Below are 20,789 nucleotides of genomic sequence, written 5' to 3'. Positions count from 1 at the left end.
GAATGTCGATCTGATTGCCAGTTGGCACAGGCCTCGCTGATCCTCACCATTCACACGCACACTCATTGTCATGGTTTACCTGCAGGTTTGTATGGTCAGGTTTTCATGACCTTTTCTAAATGGTGATATCTGATTTTATTTGAAACTCTTGGAGGGGATTTTTTTTTTTTTTTTTTTTTTTTTTTTTTTAACCAAGGAGGAGTTGGAGATATTAAAGGACCCTGTTGAGACTATTTTGAAGGTCAATATTGTTGAAATGGCATATTCTGTTCGCTCTACAGTTCTGTTGGGTTGACATTTAAGCAATAAAAAAGAAAGTAATGTTACAAACTATATTCCCATGCATTTAGAATTGTGATCCAACTACTTTAAAGGGACAACGAGGAGTTTCTATTCGGTTATAAAAAAGTCTCACGTTAATGTGGATGAATCTCCGCTACCCACACTTGTTAATGGGCCCTTTTAGATAAATATATCGTTCTGTCTCTATCGTTATTTTGTTATTATTAGTGGTCTCGGAAATGCTGGTCGAGCCGACCAGTGTTTCCTTCGTGGCGAGTCATGAGAATAACGCCGCCAAATCACTGTTTATGGTCGGAACAACGGTGGTATGTGAACCTCTTCGAACCTCTGACTTTAATTATTGATGAATGTTTAGCCTCTGTAGGATAATTCAGGCCAGATTTTAGAGTCAAAGAAGTGGTTTTGCTCAGGACCAGGAGTGGTCATAAATGTAATGTGAAAACGCTTCGCTTTTCCAAAACTCTTGTTGTCCCTTTGAATAAATAAGATAATTTGAATTAATCTCCAGGGCCTGTAGAAATCTAGGCCAGATTGGAAAAGTCTAGGCATAGCGGTTTTTGATATGGACCTGGTCTAATGAGGGCTGCAGGTGTCAAACATTAAAAGGTTAGCTACACTATGGTGCCATTAAAATAAACCATTGTCTACTACTACTGCAGAGACCCCCTCAACGGACTGCAGAGGCAGACTGACTGTGACTGTAAAGAGGGGTCTTTGCTGAAGTCAAACAACTGTGGAGTCAAGCCACACCCTGTAGTAGTCCGGCTGAAACCAAACAGATTTTCTTTAAAGGAGCATTAGCAACAAAATTCAACACATGAATGACTTTTTTACAGCCTCGTGTGTTTTCAGACCATATTTGCCAGCACTTTAAAGTGTTTACATCGAAACATCAGGCCCAACACACTCCACTGAGTGCATTCTCCTTTCCTGTTGACAATCCTCCAATTCACTTACACTGCTGTCATTTTGGATAATCAGGTTTTCCCCCTCTGTGGAGAAAGCGCCTGATAGTGGCAGCAGATGCTGGCGGGGCAGCGCTGATCCCAGAGCTCAATCATGTCTATTAGAACGGTGTGATGATGGATGTCTGCTGCTCTTCCACTTATCTCTCCTCATCGTTAACAGCCAGGCAGTTGGCTGTGTAATATGGCCAATTATAACCTGAAAGGAGAATTAATTTGAAAATATGAAACTTTTCTTTCTGTGTCTTCAGGGAGCCAGAAAGCAGAGCAGTGTGTTGGAGTAAACTTTACTGTGGAGCTCCACCTAGTGGGTATGGAGGTATTACTAAGTAAGTGATCAAGTTTTACTTAAGTGATCAAGTAAACCTTACTAAGTAAATAATCAAGTAAGCTGCTCAGTAAATGATCAAGCCTTACTCAGTAAGAACTGTTGCTTAGATGCAGCCAGTCTGCAACAGACTGCTGACATGAGTCCACTCAGTCATGATGAAGACTGTGAATCATACAATTTATGACATATATTTATTACAATTTATTTCAACTTATTTATTTAAGAAAGAAGGGACACAAGGGGCAATGCATATTCATGAGCATTTGTTAACACTTTACAATAAGGGTCCCTTAATTAACGTTAGTTAGTACATTATAAAGCATTAATTAACTGTTTACAGATATATTAACAATCATTATTATGTATTACTTAGGATCAAGAAACACATTAATTAATGTAGCCTATTAGTAAGCAGTTAATTAATGTTCACTACTAAAAGTTAGTTAATAAATTATTATGTAATAAGAAAAGTTGAATAATGTAATTAGTTATCACAATGTATGCACTACTCAGCATTAATTAACACATTAGTTTATCTATTAATGCTTAATAATGTACTAACTAATGTTAATTAAGGGACCCTTATTGTAAAGTGTTACCGAACATTTTAATTTGTCCTTCTACTAATGCAGGTGAGTATGTGGACAACAAATGCAGAGTGGACACTTGATGCCCTTTTTAAAGGGATATTTCAACATTATGGCAAATCCCTATAGTCATAGGAGTCATTACCTATAATTGTCAGTGCAAGCCGTTTTAAGATCGGTGGGGCAGAGACGTGAGCTCTGCACAGCACTAGGTAATGTTCTTCTTCAAACCTATCAAATACATTATCCAACAACTCCAAAATGCTCTCAATTTTAGTGGTAGAGTGAATGGATGGGTGAACAGATGTGATGAAGGTGTGTGTCACAGGATCAGTTTGCAGGAAGGAATAGTACAAACAGCACATCACCTGTAGCTCTCTCCGTCTTTACTATTCTTTCCTGTATTGTTCAAAGTTAAGTGGTGACCAAATAGGGAAGAATAATGTCAACATCTGGTCAATCAGACTAATTTTTAGAGAAAAAAAACTCTCCTTTCTACTTATCTATACCACTTCTCTGTGCAGAGTCCCAACTGGGTTGACATGTAGAGACAAACAACCTCACGTGCTCACTCTCATACCTACAGGCAATTTAGAGTCTACTAGAATCCACCCAGTGTGCATGTCTGTGGAATGTGGGAGGAAGCCGAAGAGCCTGGAGAAAACCTAAAAGGGAGAACATGCAAACTCCACCCAGAAGGCCCCCAGGTCTGGTGGTGAGACTGATCAGTGAGGGGTAAAAAAGGCTGATGTTTGAAATACTACTAGCACAGGAGGGAGGCTGTGGTAAATGCTCTAACTGTTCTCTCCTGCTTAATAAAAACATGTTTTTTGTGTTTCTTTTTCTGGATCCATGAAGCAAAACACAACAAAAAAATTCTGTTTTATTCTTATTGTAAGCAGCAGGTCATCTGAACTTATTGGACTGGACGATAAGACTGGCCTGAGTGTGGCGTGAAGCAGGTTTGTGAAGATGTGGAGCTTGAAGCACAAGGGGAAACAGGCTGCTGAGAAATAGCAGAGTCGATCTGAGATCAGCCATGGCGTTTCCATAACCACACAATAGTACAGAAGCAGCTGGTGGAGAATGGAAAGATGTGCAGGGCTTAGATGCTGCTGCTGCATTCGGAGCATGATTGACAGATGAAGAACAGGTGCAGAGGAAAATGGCACTGGAACAGACATCAGACCGGGGACAAACAAAAGACATCAGGGAGAGAAAACAGAGGGAGAAAAAGCCAAAAGAGGCAGAGCTCAAAATCCTGTAGAAGACTCTGAAATGTGGCTTTCACCTCTTTATTATTAAACAAGCCTGATATGACTGGTAGATCAGAGCGTACTGTGCGTAGAAATGTCTTACATCAACACATGTGATGAAGCAACATAACGTCAAACGTCTGTTTCTCAATCCTGTATGAGTCAGGGCTGTGAAGAGGAAGTAAAAATCCTTTATTTCTCCATGTTTGAGCTGTTCCTGTCTTTCCTTACAGGGCATAATGATGCATTCAGCTCTCAAAGACTAGGACTTTGGTGCCTGTGGATAAAAGTCTATGAAGTGGAATCATATCCAGCTCAGTTCAGGTGGTGAAACGCTCTGTAATCTTATTTTCTATTTTCATGAAGCCATATAAACAGATGAACACCACCAGGGCGTTTCCCACAGGCATGTAGACCAGTGTGCTGGTCCAGAAGGCAAACAGGTACACAGTCCGATCACAGTAAGGCACTATGGCCGGTAGTGGTCGTGAGGCGTTCAGGCGCTCTCCGACCAGGGTTTGAATCAGTTTTCTGAAAGTGTGCTGCTTGTTGCTGATCATCCCAGTGTGGTTCAGGTTCAGAAGGCTCTGGTTCTTCAGCGTGAGGTCAAACCTGCTGTCAGGTGCAGTGTTGTTGACTCTGTCCTGGATGGTGATGTTTTTGTGGTAGTTGGGTGGATACAGAGAGTAAACCTGGTAGCTACCTGAAGACGAGAGAGAGAGTTAATGAACAGATGAATGGACAACAGCCGACACAGTCACACTCTCAGGTGTCACTCACCACACAAGAACCAGATGGAGGCAAACAGAACCAGGCCGAGCATGCACGCAGTCCACATCCTGTTGCCTGGTGATGCTGGACAGAGGAGCTCTGGCAGAGGGAGCAGGCCCATCAGCAGCAGGGCCAGGATCCCACACACCAGCACATACACTGGGATAACTGGAGCTACTGGGCACTCATACAGGTACACTGCACCTGTTTACAAAGAGCCAGAAGCACTTGAAAAAATGTACGTACAAATGCACTTACAAATGTTTAATTGCAGTTTATTCCTTCTCTATGGAGGTCAGAGCCTGCCAGTATTAAAGGTATACAGTTTAATTTAGTTGTACTATATATACTGTGTATATATATGTATATATATATATGTAATTCTCAAAATTCAAACTTCATTGTAATTGTAAGTACAGCCATAACAATAATGAAGCGTAAAGGGATAGTTCAACATTTTGGCAAATTGGCCCATTGCCATAATCGCTATAGTTTTAGGATTTCTTGGTTTCCCTCATCAAACTCATCAAATCCACAATCCAACAACTCCAAAACGCTCTTGTGGACAAGTTGTGACCTGCATATTCACCACGCTATGAAATAATAACAGAATGTTATTATCTCATAGCATGTTGCAATGTTGAACTATTCCTTGAACTATCCCTTTAATATATCCATTTATAGATTAACAGACTAGACTTGAAATGGAAATACAAACTTCATTCCTAGATTTAACTAATACTAAGTTATTTATAAACAATGTCTCTACTCTGTTTAAGAATAGAAGAGGATTTGAAGACATAAACCACATCACTACTGTGTCTTTCACATCACCACAGTGGTTCACTGAGACTATAAACTGCAAAGTTCACAAAATGTAGAAAATTCATGAATGGAAAGGTTATTTCAGTGCCTCACCTACCTATTGCGATGTGCGCAACTGGAAAAGATATGATGAAGAGAATGACCCATCCTGAGGGAGGAGATGAGGATGAGTGTTTATAAAATCTAATTGTTGCTTTATTTTCTGTAATTACTTACCTCCAATAAAAACACCTGCACTGAGCGCGCTGCATAAACACTTATAGTGGAGGTTCCCTGCCGTTCTGACACACATGTTGAACAGCCCACAGTGACCTGAGTGATGTGAGAGGACAAAGATGAAGCTCCATCACTGCAGATAAACAAACTGCTGCTGCTTCGTTAAGATACTAATCGAATCAATACCAATCGAATAAGATTGTTAAAACTGAAGGTAACTGTTAGGAAAGAAAAGTTACTTACCACTCGTCTGTTAAAACACCCGAGAGTCAGTTATCTGAGTCTCAACTCTTCAGTGTGTCAGTGAAAAGATGTGTGCAGGAAATGCATTGCATCACCTTGGGCAGTGTGCGAAATACCCATCAATATTCGGGGGGGTCCCTAACTCGCGATTGTTGCGCAATACCGTTATTTTTTTTTTCTTTTTATAAAGTAGGACTATAACATTACAATAAGCCAAGAAAATTAGCCTATAGCCTAAAAAGGAGAGGCAAAGTTGTGCACTACAATGCAGAAAGTAATTGACAATAAATAGACGATAATTCAATAAATAAAAGACAATAATTGGCACAACACTGGCGCACTTGAACAATGAATAAATGCCAGGTATAGGAGACTGGCGCGATCAGGGCAATGCAGAAACGAATAGACAATAAATAAAATACAATAATTAAAATGAATGAAAGACACCAAACTCGTGCACTCGAATAACAACCAACTGTATAAATCTGGAGATCTGAGACTGACGTGCAATTATGTGCACGAGATCCTCAGCCTGCAACTATGACCGATCATGTAGCCTTATCTAACCATCCATCTAGCAAATACGTTTAAACACAGCATTGAACACATCCACAAATCACATTCGTATAACGGGCCATCATGAAAATTGAAAAAGCACAGACACATAGCTCACAACAGGCGCCTGGCCAAACAACACCACTGGGGGTTCAGGCCATCGTATGCTGAAGCAGGCTAGCCTCTTACCTTAAGTTATTTTCCTGCCTTAATGTCAAACCAAGGGTTGCGGTATTTCCATTACCCCACCTGCTTAGGTGTAAAAAAAAAAAAAAAGAAAAAGAAAAGCGGCCAATCACCAGTGCTAGCAGCAGGGGCTGCGGCTACGTCTTCAGAGCATTCGGCCTCAACTTCACTTTCTTCGGCAGAGGGTGGGAGAGGAACGGGATCCTCTGTTCTGATAGCGAGTGGGCTCGACTCCTGCGCTGGGCTGGCGCACATGGCTAATTTGCATAATGCGCAGGTGACACGGCTCAGCTTAATGTTAAACGAATAAATGTTTTGAATTATGAATACTGGACATGGTGATCTTAAACACATTTAATTGACCACAATAAAATTATTATATTATATTATTTATTTTTTGACAAGATTGAGACCCCCCTCAGATTTTGCTTTTGAGTCTTTCAGGGGGTCTCAAGGGGTTAATCAGGGGGGTCCGACCCCCCCAAACCCCCCCGTATTTCGCACTATGACCTTGGGAGAAAAATGTGTAACAGAGGATTTCCCCCCCGAGTCAACATCACAACATTACAGCACTGCTTGTGAGCCACCAGTAGCTTTTCCTCTTTCAGAAGGGCTGTAGCCAATCCCAGCTGACACAGGGTGAGGACAGGATACACTGGTCTATCACAGGGCTGACATGTAGAGACAGACAACTTCACACACCCACATTCACACCTACTGTACAGGCAGCTTCACAGTTTAACCTCACACTCATGTCTTTAGATTGTGGACTGTGTCTCTATCAAGTATGAATGACAAAAAAAGCTATCAAAAATATTGTTTCACTGTGCAACTAAATTTGCGATGAGCTATTTAATTATTTTTTATGTTTCCTTTTTTATTGAGCTGAACAAATTGTAAGTTATATTTAACTTTCTGTCTTCTTGTTCCTGAAGATGCCTGATATGTGTAATCAGTTATTGAAAGAAAGAAAGAAAGAAAGAAAGAAAGAAAGAAAGAAAGAAAGAAAGAAAGAAACTGGTTTTCCCGTCTGTGTCTGCTGCTGAGGTTGTAGTCAACACTTCCTCTGAGAGATGTCACCACATTAAGATGTGGAAAAATAAGAGAGCCATTAAAATAAACAATATAATTTTACAAAAAAAAAAGTTTAATAAAAAAAAAGTTTAATCAAATTGTAATGCAATAGGCTACTTATTTTTCATTTACAGTTATACAGTAAAAGCCTAGCATTGATGTTTTTTCTGTGTTGTCTGTTTGTGGAAAATGTGTTTAAGGAGCCAACATGGCCACACTGAGCCAGTGTTTGTAGGTGACGCAGAACACCTGAACACCTGAACCTAATAAGGTAGTAGCCTAATGTGGAGGATTTGTATTTTACACACAAGCATGTAGAATAACTTATATATTAACTGATGATGGTTGTGTTTTTTCCACGGTGTCTGGTCACATACAAAGTAAATAAAGTGACGAATCTGCGGGTGGCAGAGAGTGAAAACAGGAAGTGGAAACCAGGATCAGCAGACAACATGAGCACCAGTCAAACTGGAACCTCGGAGCTCTGCAGTCACATGATCCCCGGCCACCGCAGCCTCAACACGGACTGCTGCTGTCAGAGCTTCACCTGGGTCCGGAGGTAAGACGATGATAGAGGCTTTCACTGCTGAGACGTGACGGAGAGGAGACGCTGCTGTCGGTGCTGCTGTCGGTGCTGCTGTGTGACTCACAGCAGGATGTTCATGTTATTCTCACTTTTTAACAAAAACCGACGAAGAATCCTCCACCGATCTCTGCAGGGACTTTCTGTTGACATACTGTAACTATCTCCGTCTGTCTGGCACCTGATTATTGATTTTTGATGGAAGACGCGGCAGTGTGTGGTGTGTGTTCACGGTTACTGCGACACAAACACATATTTGTCTGTTATTAATTTAACAGCTGCGAGAGGAAGAACTCTGTTCTTACTCCAGTAATAATATTCAGAGCACGCCAAAGTATATTCAAGTAGGCTACAGTTGTACTGAAGTGCAGGACTCAAACGCACCACATGCAGCAGCTTTTACTGTCAAATTGTAACCGAGGAGCTCAAAGTCTCACCTGGTTGATGCACAAAACTCACTGTCAGCTGTTTTATTTAAGAAATGATATTGTTTTATATTCTGAGGATAGCCTAAAGTTACAGTTGCAAAACAACCATGTTTTAGTTTTGGCCAGGTTTGTGTCTGCATGCTGTGGAGCTGGTTGAGCAGTGGCTGCAGAATCAGCATAGCCTACTAGACATTATGATAACAGTCTGTGTTATTTTATTTTATTTTATTTATTTATTTTGCTTAAAATAGCTGCATATAATAAATTGACCTACAAACTTGTAGGATAATTGATTTCCAGAACCGAAATCTGAACAATGGAGCCCCTCTCAAAATTCTTGTTTTATTTTGTTGACATAGAGTCAGAGGTTTTTACAGAGGGGATTTTGGATATCTCTTTTATTCATTCTGTAAATGAGAAAATACTGTCAACAGCCCTAAAAAAAAATCTAATTTTGCCATGTTTTTAGGAGTAAAATGTTGTATACATCAGCCTTTGAATGACATATCAACAAATCCCTCTGTAAAAACCTTCAGAATATAGACAGGAATGAAACTGGAAGGTTTGGTGTCTGTAAGTGCTGAGATTTCAGGCTCAGAGTCTGAGGAAAAACTCATTTTGAGAAAACGGCCTCTAAAGACTTGTAGTAGATTGTTCATGTTAATCGTACTTTTACGACTGGTTGTGGATACGGAGGAAATGACAATTGTTGGAGCCTACATAATTGTTCAGGAGAGAGAGAGCTTTACAATGATACCTGACATGACATGGGTCAGACAACAGGCACAGCACATGTCACAGTAGCTGTTAACTTTTGGTGAATTTAGGAGAAATCTACTAACAAAAGAGACAAAATGAAGTAAAATAACCACTTTAATGTGGATTTTCTACCATTTCTTTCGACTTTTCTGAAAGAATACATGTTAAGGAAGAAAAATAGCCCAAAATCTCAAAATTGACCAGTGCATGAAAAAACTGTGTTTTTGCCTTTAAAATCTGTGAAAACCTAGTTAATTCTCTAGTTGAGTTAATTCACAAATTCACCAGGCAACTAGTTTGTCCATGTTGCAGTGCATTTAGAAAATGTTCAGAGTCCCCTAGTTTCATAGGGCAGCGTTATCCTGGTGCTCGGCCAGACGAGTGACCGGCTTCTTGGTCACCTCTCCTCTCCTCCATGATCGCTCAGTCAGTCTGGGTCCAGCTCGGAGTCCTGGGCTCTCGGGAACATTCAGTGCAGGAGAAATTGTTTTTAGTAGCTTCAACACAATCCTGTCTCTGAGCTCTGTGGGCAGTTCCTTCCTCCTCATGTGTTTTGCTCTGATCTGCACTGTCAGCAGAGAGACCTCTATAGACAGCTGTGGGCCTTTCTATTTCACATCCAGTCAGCTGAATTCAGCACAGTGGACAGTGAAATGTAGAAACATCTCAACCATGGTCAATTTGAAGTGTTCCAGAAAGCAGACTAAATACTTGTGTCAATATTTCAGTTTTGACTTTATAATAAATTATCAAAAGTGATTGATAATATTGGTCCATGGTGTTTTCTGACAGGAACGATGTCTGTGGTGAAGCTGGAGCAGAGTCGAGAGCGGATTCGTACAGAGCTGGATAACGTTGTGGACTTCTGGCTCAAATACTCTCACGACACCGTACATGGGTACTGTAGTTTACTGTAGTTGTGTATTTGAAATGAAAATATTGTATTTGATCTGTATTATGTACGATCACCTTGCATGTAACCATGTAATCCTCATCATTCTGATGAACATGAGTCCTTGCTTCCTGTTTCAGAGGCTTCTTCACCTGTATTGGGAGAGACGGGACAGTTTATGATGAGCTGAAGTATGTCTGGCTGCAGGGTCGGCAGGTACGTCCTGGTCCTGGTCCTGGTCCTGGTCCTGGTCCTGGTCCTGGTCCTGGTCCTGGTCCTGGTGCTGGCAGTGTAATGTATGTGGTCATCAGGTTTTATGTGAGTAAATTGTCTTGTTTTCGGCTACAGGTGTGGATGTACTGTCGCCTCTACCGGACCGTGGATCGATACCGCAGGCCAGAAATCCTCGAGGCAGCGAAAGCTGGTGTGTAGAAATGTGAAGCCAAGGTTCAGATTTGTATCAGTCACTTTAGTTTGATTCTCTCATGTCAATGAAATGTTGGTCTATGTGATGTTGCACTAGGTTTTCAGTCATAAATCAAGTTTGAGGACGTGCTCGACAAAGACTAATCAAACTTGAGACAGACGACTCAAATGGACCTGATTTAATCTAATATTAGGCCTACATATTTACCTTTTTTTTTTTCTTACATAATTACACTTTGTGTTTTGAAACATTATTTGGGAGGGGCTAAGGCCATAAACAATAGCAAAGACAGCAGAGCATTATGCAGGTTACACAGACATTAATAGTAATAGTAATAATGAGTAACTTATTCCTCCTGTAAGGCCACACAATCCTACTCATTATAGTAAGTAATTTAAAAAAAAAAAAAGAATGCTCTGCCTTTCATCCTTTGCTCCCCACACACCCTTCCCAACATTTAGTGCAAATCAATTCAGTACTTTTATTTTTACAATAATGATTATATTAGTAGTATAGTATTATTAAGGTTTATGAGATGGCAGAGGCAGCAAGAGTTTTCAATAATGTTGAAAGTAGAACTAAACTTCTCATGACCTGATCTGAAAGTGGAAATAGAGCAATATCATGTAACTCCATGCATGTGTGTGACTGACTCGCACCTCTAGCGTGACCACAAACTGGATCAGAACAGTGTGTCAGCGCCAAACAACAGGTGTTGTAGTCAGCTCCATGAGGCTGCACAGTACACAGCACATGGTGCTTGAGCTAAAAGCACTGGCAGTGTTACCGTTTTTTTTAGCAGGTGTCACATTCACCATCTCTATTAAGCTGTTTTTGACCAGACCAGAGACACAAATGATCTCTTTGGTTCTAAGGCCTTAATTCATCATGCTGTTAAGGTGGAAAATTCCACACATCCACAGGTAAATGATTGCAGACCCATCACCAGGGTCTATCCGCTGTAGACACAAGTGACTAATGACAGTCATGTTTGCTCTGTGCTCGCTGCTAATTATCTGTCTACAAGGCACTGAAACCTTCCTGAATGGAAACTATAGACCTGCAAAATGTCACCTTTTATAAGAAATAAAAGAAAGAAGAGGAATGATTAAACTTTACCTTTAACAGTGGAAGGCCAATGACAGTAGGAACAGAGGTTCTTTTAAAGGAGACATATTATGCCTGCTTTCCACAATTTAAAATAGTTCCCAGGTGTCTTAAATACATGTCTGTGATATGCTTTGGTCGAAATACCCCAAGGATCAAACATCACAGCTCTTTTCATCCTCTCAAAACAGTCCTGTTCAGAACGGCTGGTTTCAGTGCCTGTCCCTTTAAATGCAAATCAGCAACTGCTCGGCCCATCCCAACCCTTCTACTGGTACCACGTAGGGGCGGGGTTATGCAAATTAGAAAACTAGTTACATAACTGGAAGACATCTGAGGGAACAGCTCATAAAACCACATGGATTTAAATCTAGGGAACCTGCAAATTACAGATTCTTTTTGTCAATTCTCGCATTTTGGGGCCAGAAGGCAAGACAAACACCTAAATTTAAAGAGCCTTCAAAAAGTGATATTTACATAATATGTCCCCTTTAATCATGAGTACAAGATAGTTGTGGCTTCATTGAAAGACTAACGAACATATATGTAAAAAGATTCATGTGTCCTGTATGACAAAATGTTGACTTGTGTGTGCAGGAGGAGCGTTCCTCAGGAAGTTTGCCCGAGTGTCCAGCGGCAGTGATCAGTTGAAATGTGCCTTCTGCTTAACAAGAGATGGTAAAGCAGTCAAAGTTCAGAGGACGATATTCAGTGAGTGTTTCTACATCCTGGCCTTGGATGAATTGAGCAGAATCACCGGTGACAAAGACATGCAGGTATAAAAAGCTATTATTATTTTAACAGTATCTGCACTTGGCACCATTTTACCAGCTCAAAGAAAAAAAAAAGAAATAAGCTGATTAAAAGTAGGACCGTTGTAACAGGTGTTACATGTATTGGATTTGTGCTGGTTTCAATTCAATTCAATTCAATTCAATTCAAAGAACTTTATTTTTCCGTTAGGAACTTCATTTGTGTAAAAGCGTCAGTGCAGGTTTAAGACAAGATAAATAAACAGATAAGTACATACATGTTAAGAAAAAAAAAAAAGTTAGAAATTAGGGCTGTCAGAGTTAACGCATTAATCGCGATGAGATTAATTAAAAAAATTAACGCGATTAAATTTTTTAATCGCGGTTAATCGCGGCCCATTTTGTCCTCTGTCTGCTGGACTGGAGGACTGGAGTGTGGGACCTCCAGTCCAGTAGGTGGCGGTAAGCCACCTTCAAGTTGGTTGCTACACAAATATACACAGTCTAACATATATCCACAGCTCCATCCATTGATTTTTTGACGGCTTTGTTGTCAACAAATGCACGTGGCGATGTATTGATTTTTTGACCTCGTCTGTTGTCAACAAATGCACATGGCCAGGCAGAGACGTAGCAAAGTAAAGGGCAATTTCCACTGGATGCAATTCATTTCAATTCTGTGTGAGTTTCATGCATCATGTGTTATGATTAGGTAGGCCTGCTAGGTCTGGTCTAAAAGTTGTTTGTCTAGAGATTATAACACTTTGGAGTGTTGAAAGTCCAAAGCGCCATATATAATATTTTTAATAGAGATTAAAGCAGATATCAGTGGAATGTTTTTGTTAATATAAGTCCTAAATAGTCCTATTTTCCGTCAGCAATCACTTACATGAAGTATTTCAGCCTAAACACGAGTCTCTCCGTCACTCTGCTCTGCTGTAACCCGAGGAGAAAATTTTCCTTGTGGGATACAAGTGTTATCCAATGAGGGGAGAGAACGGCATGAAGGGCTGTGTGTGCAGCCAAGGGATGCGCGTGAATGTGGTGACGTAGCACGAGGACCAATTGATGCCTGACAAGGGCGGGGGCTGCTAACTCATGGTGCGTTCAAGGAAACTCGTACTTTGTGTTTTTCCTTCCTGTGAAGTCATACCAGTTCGATCTGGTACGAGTTCACGGGTCGGAAGTTACGAGTGGCCGTTATAGGGAACTTTCACAGACAACAGGACGGTAAAAACACGAGCTACGGGTTACCTGGAACGCTACCAAGTCGTAGTTGTGACTTGAAGCTGTAACTTACGGTTTCAAAAGCCTGCCTTGAACACAGCATTAGCCGAAACGGCCGTGCCACTGATATCTGCTTTAATCGCGAGTTAACTATGGAAAAAATGCGATTAATCGCGATTAAAAAAAATAATCGTTTGACAGCCCTATTAGAAATACAAAGTCAATGTTAAAAAGAGAGGAGGCACAAACACGCACACACACACACACACACACACCCACACACCCAAGCCAAGCCAGGTCAGCTATTCAATAATCTGATCGATGATGGAATGAAACTTGTCATGGCTCTCTTGGTTTTAAAAGTAAGGGATCTGTATCTCTGGCCTGAGGGTAGAAGACTGTAGTGATTATGTAGTGTGTGTGCAGTGTCTGAAGCTATCTGAAAACCTTTTTGTTTAGTCCGTCTGCTGTAGATGCTGTGAAGTGGTTCCTGTGCCAGTCCGATTATTTTACTGCTCATGTTTATGATTTTGTTAAGTGGGTTGCGATGTATGTTGGACAGTGAACCAAACCAGGCTGTTATATTAAAGGTGATGACAGATTCAATGAAACATTTGTAAAAGGCAACTAAAACTGTTTAATGCTGATTATGCATAAACTGAAACAAATATTGAAGCCACACGTACTTCCCTTTTTTTTCTTTTTTTTTAAAAAAAAAGTGAACTTTTGCTTTGTCACTGGGACAAACATCACACTGTAACTCCATCAGAGCCACAACACTTCATATCTGGTGCTGACCCTCTGCTCTGCTGTGTTTCCAGCTGGAGGCTGAGCAGATGATGGAGCAGTTGATCTACTGGGTTCGCGAGGACTCATCCGGTCTGGGCCGGCCACAGCTTCCTGGAGACGTCGCCACCAACAGCATGGCAGTTCCCATGATGCTGTTGTGTCTGGTGCAGCAGCTCACTGAAGGCCGGGGTCAGGAGGTGGTTCAGAAGTACAGAGAGCTGGGCAGCTGGTGTGTACAGCAGATCCTACAGCACGTCCAGGTATGGATACATTTTTTGGCAAATTGGCCCATTGCCATAATCCCTATAGTCATAGCAGTAGGTTTGTTACCTTTAATTGTCAGTGCAAGCTATTTTTAGAACGGGAGAGCAAAGCTGAGAGCTATTCAGAGCTACGCAACTCCAAAACGCTCTTGTGGACAACTTGTCCACGAGAGTGTTTTGGAGTTGTTGGATTGTGTATTTGATGAGTTTCATGAGGGAAACCAAGAAATCCCATTAGCCTCTGTAGTGGAGCTCTGAGCAGCTCACGGCTCTGCTCCACTGTTCTAAAAAATAGCTTGCACCGACAATTAAAGGTAACGAACCTACTCCTAAAATTATGGGGATTATGGCAATGGACCAATTTGCCAAATCTTGAACTATCCCTTTAAAGTAGTGGTTCTCAAACTTTTTCAGTCATTCCCCACCTTGGCCAAGGGAGAACATCTAGTTTGTCCAATATAAAGTTTGTGAAGTGTCTGAGAAAAACTTTCCCCTTTGGACAATAAAGGCATCTATCTATCTATCTATCTATCTGGAGCTGCTGACAGATGTGCTGACAGCTGACAGTGATAGTTTCCTCATCACTACATTTGTGCCACTGCCTGATCCTCCCTCACGGGACAAAGTCTTTTGGAAATATGTAGGCCTGTATTCTCTATGTTTTTCCTCTCTTCATTTCTAACCGACTCGTTTCCGTTTTTGCCAGTAGACAAACGTGAAATGGGGTGCACGAGTGCCCAAGCTTGCTCACTCTTGATTCGCATATAAGTGAATGTTATATGAAAACAGAAAAGACACCACGAAATGGAAACATTGTAATAATTCATGTGACCAGTGCCCACAGCTGGCCATAAGTAAGTGGTATAAGTCAGCTTGTCGCACCCCACCTGTCATTTCGCTATTCCCCACCAGTAGGGAGCGCCCCACACTTTGAGAATCACTGGGTTAAAGTGACTGGCCGGGTGTATATACTTTACTGTATGTTTTGCACTTTGTTGCTTTTACCAGTAAACATGCTGAAATATCTTTGTCCTCCTTGTGTAACAGAGAGACGGCACAGCTATTTTAGAGAACGTGACCCTGGATGGAGCAGAGCTGCCAGGTTGCCAGGGTCGACTGCAGAACCCAGGTAAACACTCGGGCACGGCAAACAGTACGGAGAGTGCATGGGGAAGCTGATGTCCAGCCAAGTGCTGTGTCCTGTGCTTAGTTGCCCACCTCAGTGTTGTCCCTCTCTTTCATGCTGACCCGTGCTGACTCAGGCCATGCCCTGGAAGCAGGCTGGTTCCTGCTTCAGTACAGCGCGGAATGGGGGGACGAGGAGCTCCAGAAAACTGCCATTAACAAGTTTGTGCAGCTGCCTTATCAGCATGGCTGGGATAAAGAGCACGGTGGCCTCTTCTACTTCCTGGATGTGGATGGTCACTGCCCTACACAGGTAAACTGTTAGTGTGCTTGTTGTTCTTAGGGGCCTCCTCTTTTTTTGAACTTGATTGTTTTTTAGATTGCCTTCTTTCTTTTGCATCATGTAGGACAGTTTTTGTGGATGTGAGCGTGTGTGTGTTTCTGTGTATGTTGGACATGGAATGTGTGCGACCACATCAATTTCCTCACTGAGGATAATAAAGTTGACCTTGACCTTGTATACACAGGATCAGATTTTCCTTTAGAGAGTATTGGTAAATGCATTAGTAATAGTAGTTGGTGTTTACATAGTTTTTTATGATGCATTGAATGACTTGTTGACACTGCTTGTGATTTCAACTAGTTGGAGTGGAACATGAAGCTGTGGTGGCCTCACTGTGAGGCTCTCATCGCCTTCCTGATGGCCTACAGTCAAACCAAGGAACCAGAGCTGCTCGACAGATTCTCCGAGGTTTATGAATACACCTTTAGCCATGTGAGTTTATACTGTAGCGTCGACAAGGCTGTACATTTTCAATTTTATATTTTCAGGCCTGATTCAACATTTGGCAAAGATTCTTATGGTTTCTTTTTTTGAGATTTTAAAGGGATATTTCAACATTTTGGCAAATTCACCCATTGCCATAATCGTTTTAAAGGGGAACTAAACCCCTCAGTTTTGGATGACGTGCTCTAAGCTTGAAATTCAAAAAATGCCTTGATTATGGGCGGGACTCCTGAGCACTCTCCGATCCCCCCTCCCCCCTCCCCCCTGCGCCCCATTCACACCCGCGAAATCACACAAAAGAGAAAAAAAAGTAATAAACACACATCAACACTTCTGCTAGCGCTAACGAGCTACTAACGAGCTACTCTAACAGCACTAGTAGCGCAGACACTACTAGGAGAGGACGCCAGAGCCGTGACACAGCATCTACAGCTGATCCGCCGGCTCGTTAGCTCGTTAACGGCTCGTTAGCGCCGGCCGCACTAACGACTCCCGTTCAGGCAGCTGTTAGCAGCCGTTAGCCGCAGCAGAGCAGCTAGAGCGCCTAGCAACCGTTAGCGGCAGGCAGCAGCCGGTGCTGATTGGCCGGGGAGCTAGTGGCCGGTGACGAAAGCTGCCTCCAAAACGTCATCTGCCTCCATCTCAGCCAATAGAAAAATTCGATTGTAATAGCCGTGTTTCAACCCATAGAGGGCAGTCACTCTACATTTTTTACTACAAAATACACCAAATTGAAATATTTTGACTAAAATGTCAAAAGTTGGACCAGAATCAACTGACAACACTACCTTATACCCAAATATATTTGGGTAACACTTTATTTTAAGGGGTCCTTGTTCCTGTGTATCTACCTAATTAATTACAGTGTAATTACCTATGTAACCGTATGTAATAACATGTACTTACATTGTAAATACATAGTGTATTTTGGTGTACTTACAGGTCCTTGTTACACTTGTAATAAGAAATGCTTGTGCAAAGAGAGAGGCCACTTTGGCATTTCTTATTACAAGTGTAACAAGGACCTGTAAGTACACTAAAATACACTATGTATTTACAATGTAAGTACATATTATTACATACGGTTACATAGGTAATTACACTGTAATTAATTAGGTAGATACACAGGAAGAAGGACCCCTTAAAATAAAGTGTTACCTATATTTGTTTTCAGCAGAAAAAAGTGGTTTGGGGGTTTAGTTCCTCTTTAAGAGTAGGTTCGTGGTGCAAGCTAAACAGCGGAGCAGAGCCACGAGCTGCTCAGAGCTACACTATGGAGGCTAATGGGATTTCTTGGTTTCCGTCATCATCATCAAATACGCAATCCAACAACTCCAAAACGCTCTGGTGGACAAGTTGTGACCTGCACATTCACCACGCTATGAGATAATAACAGAACGTTACGAGACAGAGTTGTTTTAGAGGTAAATTCATGCAAAACCGCTGATGCGCGTTCCCGTCGGGAGCAGTTTTTCGGCAAGCAGTCCCTGCATTTGCCGTCTCGTAACGTCTCATAGCGTGGTGAATGTGCAGGTCACAACTTGTCCACAAATAAATGCAAACAGAAACTGAACCTTGAAATGAGTCATTAGGACTCCTCCCAATAAAACAGTCACTGTTCTCAGACATGCCCAAGCCCTGCCCATTGGGTTACTCTCAGTGATTACCTATGAACACCTTGAGATACAGGTTCTTACTTGTAGTATTTGTTTATCCATGCTCTGGGAGAGTAGAGCATTACCAACCATCAGTTATCAAGTCATGATGATGCGTGGGGGCACGGCCTCTCTCCATTTATAGTCACATGTTGTCTTGTTTGATAATATTTCATGAACTTTTCAGCCCTAATGTATCATTACAAGATAATGTACTCTTTATGTGAATGACACAACCTTTCACTGAAAAGGTGTAGGCTGAAGCATCAGTTTATTTTGCCTACCCTGCCTAAATTAACATTTTCCGTCCACTCATTTAAAATTTTTTGACAGAACAAAAAAACAGCATATTCTACATACAGCAGTTTATGAGCACACTGGTATTTATAATTCAGTTTTATATTTATTAATAATGGTGAATATGTGTCTGATTTTGTGCAGTTTCCTGATGCTAAGGGTGGCGAGTGGTTTGGCTATTTGACACAAGAAGGGAAAGTTGCACTGGATTTTAAAGGAGGCCCCTTTAAAGGTAAGCAAAAGGGGAAAAAACAGTCAAATTACTTTAATGAAACATATAGTAAGTCATGAATGCACACCTCATCACTGCTCCAGGCTCCAGGCTACATTAGCTACCACTAGCTTAACGCACCTGTAGCTCTAATCACAGTGTTGGTGGTCAGGATGCATTGTGGGTAACAAAAGCACCCGGTTTCCATCATGAATCTTGCAGTATTAGTGCTAAATCAGTGCAGTACTCTTTGGTTTATCTGTGTCCTTACGTTTTTCTGCCATTAACTAGCACATCAAATGAGCAACAGAAGTGATCAGATAACAATGTTAGACTCACTATGAATAAGAAGAATAGAAATCAAAGTCACCAAAACAGAAACAAATCTTAGTGCCTGCATTACCCACAATGCAGCCTGACTTTAAGTTGCAGTTTAATAGCTAGAGTAACCTGGAGCCTGTAGCAGAGATGAGGATCGGGGCACAGAGATCTGGTCGGTTCCTTACTGTTCTAACTTACGTACATGCAACGGTCTCTAACAGGATTAGTAAGATAACTGTGTTCCTCTCATCTTCTTCAGGGTTCTTCCATGTGCCTCGCTGCTTGTACATGTGTGAACGTATCCTGGACGGCCTGCTGGCAAACAAGGACTAAACATCTTGACAGGAATTTCATGATAATGGGACTGACTTTGATTTAGTCAAACTACAATTATCAGGTTATAAAGAAGAAATGCACAAATTTTCACATGTGCATTTCACATTTCAATAAAGTTACTTTAATCTAATGAAAGAATTCCTGTCACTGAGCAACTCATACATTCATTAGCATATTATATTAGAATAGTGCTGCTGTAAAACAAAATGAACACTGTCCTCTGGAACCTGTGGTAGTTTGTGTCAATATTAATCTAAGATGCCTTTCTGGGTCAGTCTCGATCATGTTTTCTCCACCCCCCCCTTTTTTTTCCTTTACTACTGTTTTTATTGTTACTACTCTAAATGTAATGGATTTGTGAGCTGCTCAATGACAGTTTACAAGAGGACACCTAACATGACTGCCCTGTATTTTCCACTTCACCTGGCTGCATGTTTGTAGCCCGTAGAGGAAATCATCAGTTCCATCCCAGGTGAAACACTATCCCTCCCTCATCGTACATAGTAAAACATTAAAAAGACATGTCAAATTGTGCCTTCTACATGCACACCTAAGTTTTAAAAGACAGGGCTCACCAGTGAATGGGGAAGTCCTGGTCTGGTGAGTCACATGGCAGCAAAGTCTTCCTCCTCGAGCTTACGCCCCCTGTTTCAAGTCAAGCTCCTCCTGCCTGGTGGTGCACACACCCTGCCCACCTTCATAGACTCAGGTGCAGATGCCAAAATTATGGCTGAGAGCTTGGCCACACAACTGGGACTGGAGAGAGCTCCACTTAACACCCCTATACCTGCCAAAGCCCTTGATGGCCATCTTCTGGGGACTGTCACTCACCAGACTTCTCCTGTCCACATGCTGATCTCCAGTAACCACCATGAGACCATCCGGTTTCTCCAGTGGGCCTTACTCTGCGTGTGGAGTCCAACAAGCTGGCTCCCAAGTTTGTCAGGCCCTTCGCCATCGAGAAGGTCATCAGCCCTGTGGCAGTCCGGCTCAAGCTCCCTCGGTGACCATGCGGGTTCACCCGACGTTTCATGTGTCCAGGGTCAAGCCGGTCAGCGAGAGCCCGTTGGTGCCTGCCGCTCCACCCCCATTGATGGGGGACTCACCTACGTTCTTGCCGACGTGGAAGAGGCTGCCAGTACCTCGTCGACTGGGAGGGCTATCATGGTCCAGAGGAAAGATCCTGGGTTCCTGCTCGACACATTGTGGACCTGGGTCTCATCCAAGACTTCCACCAGCAACATCCAGACCAGCCCTCCGTCGGCAACATCAGCAGAGGCCCTCGCAGTAGGACGCCTGCTGCCGACCCTTCCACCGCACCGGACCTGTGGGAGGACTCCCTGTCGGAGGAGGAGGCAGTCTCCTCCCAACCCTAGGACAGAGAGTCCTCGGGTTTTGAAGAATTCTGGTTTCTGACTGATCGCCTGGTTATATTGTTCCTGCTGCCTGCTCCTCGTCAGATTGTTTGCCTGTGCTGTCGTCTCTCTGGTACCGAACCCTGCCTTGACCTAGCCCTTG

The 20,789-nt window shown here is 42.1% G+C and overlaps 2 protein-coding genes across 3 annotated transcripts; one reads left to right on the top strand and one right to left on the bottom strand.

Annotated features, from left to right (window-relative positions):
- Nucleotides 1-3,395: 3,395 nt before the first annotated feature.
- LOC146984104 (uncharacterized) lies at nucleotides 3,396-5,570 on the bottom strand. Its single transcript, XM_085783071.1, has 5 exons — nucleotides 5,498-5,570; nucleotides 5,255-5,350; nucleotides 5,136-5,186; nucleotides 4,223-4,417; nucleotides 3,396-4,145 (listed from the first exon to the last, which is right to left on the bottom strand). The coding sequence occupies exons 2-5, from the start codon at nucleotides 5,328-5,330 to the stop codon at nucleotides 3,763-3,765; spliced, it is 705 nt and encodes a 234-aa protein (XP_085639197.1). The 5' UTR covers nucleotides 5,331-5,350; nucleotides 5,498-5,570; the 3' UTR covers nucleotides 3,396-3,762.
- A 2,161-nt stretch (nucleotides 5,571-7,731) lies between these two features.
- Nucleotides 7,732-19,833, top strand: renbp (renin binding protein). 2 transcript variants are annotated; one of them, XM_085780981.1, is made up of 11 exons: nucleotides 7,732-7,871; nucleotides 9,875-9,980; nucleotides 10,115-10,190; nucleotides 10,323-10,398; nucleotides 12,106-12,284; nucleotides 14,309-14,536; nucleotides 15,587-15,668; nucleotides 15,802-15,977; nucleotides 16,308-16,439; nucleotides 18,548-18,635; nucleotides 19,195-19,833. In XM_085780981.1, the coding sequence occupies exons 2-11, from the start codon at nucleotides 9,880-9,882 to the stop codon at nucleotides 19,266-19,268; spliced, it is 1,212 nt and encodes a 403-aa protein (XP_085637107.1). In that variant the 5' UTR covers nucleotides 7,732-7,871; nucleotides 9,875-9,879; the 3' UTR covers nucleotides 19,269-19,833. The 2 variants fall into 2 exon arrangements, with proteins under 2 accessions (XP_085637107.1, XP_085637106.1); XM_085780980.1 differs by lacking the exon at nucleotides 7,732-7,871 and having other exon boundaries at nucleotides 9,857-9,980; nucleotides 19,195-19,510.
- The last annotated feature ends 956 nt before the right edge of the window (nucleotides 19,834-20,789 follow it).

This window comes from Trachurus japonicus, chromosome 7 (assembly GCF_045865225.1).
Source record: "Trachurus japonicus isolate A0001 chromosome 7, Traja_1.0".
Taxonomy (NCBI): domain Eukaryota; kingdom Metazoa; phylum Chordata; class Actinopteri; order Carangiformes; family Carangidae; genus Trachurus; species Trachurus japonicus.
Note: the sequence above shows the minus strand (reverse complement) of the source record. Positions and strands in the feature narration are given on the sequence as shown.